Source organism: Phragmites australis, chromosome 2 (genome assembly GCF_958298935.1).
Source record: "Phragmites australis chromosome 2, lpPhrAust1.1, whole genome shotgun sequence".
Taxonomy (NCBI): Eukaryota; Viridiplantae; Streptophyta; class Magnoliopsida; order Poales; family Poaceae; genus Phragmites; species Phragmites australis.
Genome location: NC_084922.1, coordinates 18891011 through 18898528, shown reverse-complemented (window position 1 = coordinate 18898528; position 7518 = coordinate 18891011). Strand labels below are relative to the sequence as shown.

The following is a 7518-nucleotide window of genomic DNA, read 5'->3' as shown; positions in this document are numbered from 1 at the left end:
TTGAGAGTTTTGAAGAAATGTAGGCTTAACTCAGTAGACCTAGCTATGAACCGACTTAGAGCTGCCATTCTTCTTGCCAAGTGTTGTACCTCTCTTCTACTATGTGGAGGCCTCATATGATGTATTGCTTGAATTTTTCAGGGTTTACTTTGATGCCTCTCTTCGATACCAAGAATCCCAATAACCTTCCTGAGCGCACACCAAATGCACACTTCTCTGGATTCAATTTAAGTCCCACACATCGCAAATTGGTGAAGGTCTCTTGAATGTCATCCAAGTGATCATATTCCTTATTGCTCTTGACAACTACGTCATCAATGTATGCAGATACATTTGTCCCCAACTACGACTTCAGTACAATCTAGACCAACTTGGCAAAGGTGGCCCTGATGTTCTAAAGGACAAAGGCCATTCTTACAAAATAATATATTTCGAAGGATGTTCTAAAACTTGTTTTTGCCTCATCTTCCTTCACCATCCAAACCTAATGGTATTCAGAATATGTATCCAGAAAGCTTAACATTTCACAACCAGCTGCGGAGTCTACCAACTGGTCAATACGTGACAAAGGAAAATCATCCTTCGAGCAGGCTCTATTGCGATATGTGAAATCAACACACATTCTCCATTTGTTGTTGCTTTTCTTGACTAACACTGGATTCGCCAACCACTCAGAGTGTAGTGCTTCGTGTATGACCCCGATGTCGAGCAGCTTCTCCAACTTAGCCTTCGCCGCGCCTTCTCTTTCTTTGGAAGCTTTCCAAAGCCTCTGCTTCTTTGGCTTTGCATTTGGGTCAACATTCAGAGTATGTTCAATGATATCTCTACTAACCCCTTGTATATCCTTCAATGTCCAAGCGAAGATATCCTTGTTGTTGCAGAGGAATTCTATCTTGCTTCGTTCAGTTTGTTCTGTCATTTCAGCTCCTATGACTATTGCTCTTTCTCTTCTATCCTGACTCAGCAGCACTTTCTTGGTCTAGCCTTCGGGCATAACCTTCGGCACTTGTTATGCCTATAGGATGCCCTCGTTTTCCTAAGGCTTTAATGGAGGTTTTGTTACAGCATGAACATTGCGGTGGCCTAGAGTGTATCCCACTTCAATTCTACTAATTTTGGAGTTGGCAGTGGGCAACGGACAGTGATAGTCGAGGACTATCACTGCCGGCTCAGTGGTTACATATATACTTATATGTTCATATATATACTTCTTAGCTTTTTATTCATCTTGCACCTTTATTTTCTTTATAAAAATAGATTTATTCATGTTCAGAAATTGGGTTATTACAGATGGTCTTCCACTCGGTTGCTTATAAAAATAGATTTTATTTATGTTCAGAAATTGGGCTGTTACATCCATATAACACAGTTTGGCATGTATTGAAACAGTGGCAGAGGAGACCATCTCGTGTCAGCCCCCGTAGCCGATTTGTTTAATTCCGCTCACAACTCATGAACAATTCGATTTCGTTAATCATGCAAGGGTTAAAGTTACGTTGCATTATTTCTGCCCTCATGCTTATTGTTGGCCCGGAGCATCAGAAACTAAATAAAGACTCCAGCTAGCTCATCATCCGTTCTTGCCGGTGATGACATCCCTGAACCAGTAGGTCGAGGTCTTGCGGTACCGCCTGAGCGTCCTGAAGTCCACGTATACCAGGCCGAACCTGGACGTGTAGCCCAGCTTCCACTCGAAGTTGTCCAGCAGGGACCAGGCGAAGTAGCCCACGCAGTTGGCGCCGTCGTCGATCGCCTCCTTCAGCTTGCTGATGTAGCTCCGGTAGTAGCTCACCCTCGTCGCGTCGTTCACACCCTGGGCGATGGTCACATTGCCCGGGTCATCCATACCTGTCGTCGAATGAATCCACTCATGTTTTCAGTCATCTTATGGCACTCTCGTTATCAAATTTCTACAGGTGATATTGGGAGCTGTACCGTTTTCAGATAGAAACATTGTGGGGTTGCCATAATTCTCCTTGACGTAAGTGACGGCTTTGTATAATCCCCAAGGCACGATGTAAAGCCAATCTGAATTTGCCTGCAATTTTACTTCAATTTTTCATCAAAGAACACGGCTGTACAATTTTGCTCTAATTGTATTATAACCTATAACTAAAGTAGAAATGATCAATAGCATACCCTTGGTCCAATAGGCACACCGTTGCGCTCATCTGCATCATCAATAGATAGAAACAAATTAGGAAATTGTTTCGGAGGGTAAAAAGCATTACTCCTATTTTCAGATAAAGTCCTCAAAGCACTTAAAATTTTGAGTTTTTTTTTCACTTTTTGGGAGCATTGAAGCACTTGCATTTAGATGTAAACGGAGAAAGATAGGCCTTACAAGCAAATTCAGCACGCCAGTCATTCGAGTAGCTAAGGAGAGTTGTTGCATTAGGCTGCTGATCACGAACATAATAAGCAGTATACTGATTCACGCCAACGTAGTCGATCGAGCCTTTGACCATCCTGACCTCTTCAGCTGTAAACTTGGGGAGCCGTTGTTTCACAATTTCTTGCACCGATTTTGGGTACTCACCGTAGATGATTGGGTGCAGAAACCTGAAACATTTTAAGCTCAGTATGTTCAGCGGTGATACAAGAGCATTCGAATCCCATGTGGATCTATAAAAAATGAGGATCAGTTGAAACAAAATGAGCGTGTGAACTGTCAGGTTGTAACTGAGTGTTTAAAAGGACGGCAAAAATGAAGTTAACATGTCTGATGGATCCTAAACAGCCTTAAATTCATGCATAATTACCCACATTTTTTGTTCCATGGACATCCATGCTCAAGAAGAACCATACTCAGTGCAAGTGTGAACTAACAGTAAGAGGACCTGAATCAACTTCAAAGAGGGTACTGAAAGTTTAAAGAGAAAAATAAATAAGTTTAAAGTAAAATTACCATCCCACATGGAAGTCTCTTGATCTTTGAGCCGCGGCCTGGTCAGCTGTTGAATTTGTAAGGCCCTCATACCAGACAAAATCCAGAAGAATTCCAATCCTTCCCTTTTGTGTTGACTGCAAGGGAAGTTTGTGTTAAAAATAAAATTGAGAAGCAATTCTGAAAGCTACTGGTTTCAGTCTTTGTGATATTTATATCTCAGTAATTGTCAGTTTTAACAAATAAAAGTACAAAAAATCATGAAGAGACAAAATAAAAAGTTAGTCGCTTAGGTTTTCATGTGGATACACACAATTCCTTTTTTGTTGAAATAAGTAATAGTTTGTTTACCCAGCCTAAGTTAGGTCCTAAACAAAAATGCTTTGAACCCTTTTTACCTGATACTTTTGGCGGTATCTCTGAACAGCAGCAGCATGGGAAAGAATGAGGTGATGGGCGACGATGTAAGGCTCGGTAGCGGAGTTTCCAGCCTTGCATTTCGTGCATCTTCCAGGTGCGAATCTGCCATCGTCGTATCCTAGAGCAGCGACGACCCTTGGCTCATTAAATGTCATCCAGTTCTTTACTCTGTCACCAAATGTCTTGAAGCAGAAATCGGCATAGTCTGCGAATGCTTTCCTGCATGATTGGGTTGGTTAATCTCCATGCAGTGCAAATTTGCTACTCAAACACAATCTTTATGCACCGTATGGTGCTCGAGAATAGCTGCAGTAAGCAGCTAGTTAGAATCTTGTCGTATGTGGGAACTTAGTTATCACCCACATAGTTAAAAAAAAAATAGATATCATCCGCATGTAATCTTGCTGACTAGCTAGGAACACTTGCTATAAGGGGATTCAAATCTTCACTTGGGAACTTCAAGTTATGGAATTAACTTTATCCACCAACACAAGCATCCTACCTATATTTTTGTACCAAATGGAAACATGTGTAACACATAAGCTATGCTAGATCGTTATATGTATTAATTATAGATAAAATATTTTTGTTAAGATTTTTGGACCCGATTTTCCTTATAAACTAGATTAATTCTCTTCATGTTTATATATATATATGCTCGGTTAAAGCTCTAGCTTGCCCTGATCTTTCAAAAAACCTTTAGAAAACATCGAAGTTGCAGAACTGTTTAGGAAACAGTGTTGAAACCATGTAGACTTTATACCTTGATAAGTATAGCCATATTTTTCATTCTCACAGATCTAAGATATAAAAGCTAAACGTACTTACACCACTTTTCTGTTCAACAGCCCGCCATATTGCACTTCTAGTGCCTCTGGTAAGTCATAGTGGTACAAATTTGCATAAGGTGTAATGCCTGTCAAGCAGAGTACATTTAAGCATGGAACTCTATCGAAACAACTGCCACGTTTTAAATAAAAGCATTTCTAACATCATAATCTATTTTATTTACCTATCTTCAACATGTAGTTTATCAACCTGTTATAGTATGCCACTCCTTTCCAGTTCACTTTTCCAGTTCCATCTAGAGTATACAACATCGCATCAACACAAATTAACCTGTTAGCACTAGTAGAGAAAACATCAACAATAAAGAAAAACATAACCCCAAAATGAGAGGTAATCGACAATACTCGGAAATATTCTTGACCATGAGATTGAAAATCGGTATGCATCAAACCCAATCTTTTTCATGATGCTCACGTCCTCCTACATGAAACAGAGTATAAACATTATTTCTTTTTCTTAGAGTGTTAGTCCTTATATTCATAGAAATCTAGAAAAGCTTTAGCAATTAATGACTAGGGTTTATGAACATGATAAAATGGAATTGTAATTAGAATGGGATAATGGAAACTGTGAGTATGACCGTGTGGGAATCAACTGTATTTGTCCAATATATCACACATTGAGATGACAGCGTTGCTTACATCCTTTTCGATGCTAGCAACAGTAGCACACGTAATTGAACGGCTGCGGACCAACAAGCTGTGGCATAATAAGCATATTGATGGATAGCCCTGCATTCTCTTCTAACTGTTGATTTTCGAATCAACATGGTCGCCAATTTATTCAATTCAACATTACTTTTTTTAGCTTTGTGTTGCTCACAAATATTTCCTTAAAAAATAATGATATAAAGTTGACAACAAATCTTCTTTACTTTATGAAAAAGAGGTAGGAGCTCTGCCGTTCAAATCAAGTAGTGAATGAGTTATGTACAAGGCTCCTCTCAGGAAGGCAACAAGAAGCAAGCAACTGAGTTATAGCAACAAAAACACTCAAGTTTTAAATCAGCATAAGGAACTAGCAGGAGACAAAGCCTAGCGCCCTTAAAGAACTTAATTATTTTGTCCAGGCTCACTTAGCGAGTTGGTGACAATGTAATAATTACAATTTATGTGCCACAGCTATGACTACTTTATGTAGGGAAAGTTCATTTTAACTTCACAAAGTATCATGTTTTGTGCTTAATCCTTGAACTATTTTTCTCCAGTCAACCCGCTATACTTCTGCTACCGAATTACTTCAGTCCATGATGCTCACGAATAATGTTTATAACATTAGGGCGGCACAGCCACCACGTTAGAAATTTTGTCACAGTTCATGCCACATCATCCTTACTGTGGAATGCCATGTTGCACTACGGATGTCCACATCATAAAAGATTCTAATCGAACGAAGTCTAAGGGTGACGTGACCACGTATCCAAAATTTAGCTGAATAAGTAGAACAAAATAGTTCAACTGTTCAAGGGTTAAGCACACCAGCCAGACGCTCAACTTTTTCCATTTATGGATGTTAAGAGATAAATTTGTAAAAGTTTGATTGTTTCAATTTTAAAATGAGTAGTGAAAAAGAATAGTAATGCTATTAATTTGTGTATCACAGGGTTTTTTCCGACTGTTGAGTGGTTTTGAGGATTTCTAGTGCAATTTACTCATTGATATGTTTACATGTAGATCATATAGATTTATTTCATTCACCAGTCACTGAAAGATTTATGAAAAGGAACATCTTTTGTAAGGCCCTTTTTGGTGGCTGTGGCTTTTCAGGTTGCCCAAACAAGCAACAGATAAGCAAACCCTGTTTGGCTGTCCATCTTTTGTTAGTCAAGCTGTAATTAATATAAATTTGAACTTCTTTATTTTCAAGGAAATATCTGCAAGTACAAACTTGAAATAAAAAACCCTTGAATCATTGACTTCTAATATTCAAATAAAAAATGTTTCACATTAAAGATTACGAAATTTCAATATTGAAATGTTAACATTCTTAACTTGAAACCCAATGTTTCAAGCACTCAAAATTTTAAGGTTTGAATATTGATTTCAAATAAAGAATGTTCAAAAATTTATCTCACTAAGAACTTCTTTGATTGGATATCCTCGCTCTCACAGTTCCAACGAAAATAAGTTGCTTAATGGAGATGTTAACTTCTTCAGCAAACGGCTATGTGCTATGTTGAATTTGGGAATCTAGTTAAAGAATTTTTTTGTTGGTGTCGCTATCATGACTCGTTAGTGTACGGAGGGAAGTTTGTCACCTTGTACCGATGGTACTCGTCAACAGTAACGTCCGCCGTGGCGTTGTTTGCAATCTCGCCTATCCCGAGAGCAGAGCGACATTACGATCATTATTGCACAATGACAAAACAATCCATAATTTGTGAGTTTGATACGAACACTTCAGAGCTATAGCAACTCGTCAGAGAACCTGAAGAGCGAAGTAATAATTGAGCTGAATGCTCACCGGGGATCTTGACGAAGGCGTCCCAGATGCTAGGCCCGCGGCCGTCCTTGAGTGCCATGCCCTCCACCTGGTACGCCGACGCCGCCGTCCCGAACACGAACCCGTTCGGGAAGCTCCGCCGGCTCAGCCCGCCCGTCCATGCCGCAGCCTTTTCCCCTGCCTCCACGCCGGCACCGCTGACACCGACGTCGGCCGCTCCGGCGACAATCGAAAGCAAAAGAAGCAGCGCGAGCAAGCAACGTTGCACGCCGCCTGTACGACAAACACCAGCCATGATTCTCCAGCACTAGCTAGCTGGTCCCTGCAGACACCCTGTGAGGCGTGGCCAGTGCGGTGCGGTGGTGCTGGCTAAAGATAAGAACGCGCGGCAGGGGACGGTCGATTGGTGACACAACGGCATACGAAAGCTCAGCCGTATTTGGTCATTCGGTGGCATGTCGCGGAAGGAGAGGCTTGTCGGCACCCGGCGATATCGCTGTGCTAGTGGGGACTGTGACCGCAAGTGACGAAGCTAGCTAGCTAGCTAGCAGTACTGGTACAGGTGCACGCCGAGAGTGACGACCGAGGAAGAGGAAAACGCCACGGCAAGCCACAATCGGCGTCACGGTTCCCACGCCCCCCATGCCCGCGCGCGCGCTTCGTTATGCGCGACTCCCCCAACAACCCATCGGCAGCAGCTTTGCTTCTCAATTGTGACGCTATGCTTGATGTTTCCATCTGGTCGCAAATTCTTGTCACCGCGGGAAGCATCAGGTCAACGTTTTTAATCCTCGGCTATAATCTGAACTCACGGACAAGTAGGGGTCGCGCACTCTTTTCGATCGAAATCAGGCTCCAACTCTCAAAAGTTTATCACGGTGTGTCCAAACTACATTCAATCCATGAAACTTTCATCTAAA

General features: G+C 41.2%; 1 protein-coding gene across 1 annotated transcript; it reads right to left on the bottom strand.

The window, feature by feature from the left end:
• Positions 1 to 1453: 1453 nt before the first annotated feature.
• Positions 1454 to 7013, bottom strand: LOC133901891 (beta-glucosidase 1). Its single transcript, XM_062343430.1, has 11 exons — positions 6620 to 7013; positions 6414 to 6472; positions 4501 to 4576; positions 4320 to 4391; positions 4136 to 4223; positions 3286 to 3526; positions 2909 to 3024; positions 2345 to 2562; positions 2140 to 2171; positions 1936 to 2038; positions 1454 to 1848 (listed from the first exon to the last, which is right to left on the bottom strand). Exons 1-11 carry the CDS (start codon positions 6891 to 6893, stop codon positions 1571 to 1573), a joined length of 1557 nt encoding a protein of 518 aa, XP_062199414.1. The 5' UTR covers positions 6894 to 7013; the 3' UTR covers positions 1454 to 1570.
• Positions 7014 to 7518: the final 505 nt, after the last annotated feature.

What these genes read in the sequence shown, in the direction of transcription:
- LOC133901891 (XM_062343430.1), bottom strand. Translation starts at nt 6,893, where the DNA reads ATGGCTGGTGTTTGTCGTACAGGCGGCGTGCAACGTTGCTTGCTCGCG. An exon ending in CTGGCGTGCTGAATTTGCTT is followed by an intron (nt 2,172 to 2,344) that starts GTAAGGCCTATC and finishes TTGATGATGCAG; the next exon opens with ATGAGCGCAACGGTGTGCCT. An exon ending in AATGTTTCTATCTGAAAACG is followed by an intron (nt 1,849 to 1,935) that starts GTACAGCTCCCA and finishes ATTCGACGACAG; the next exon opens with GTATGGATGACCCGGGCAAT.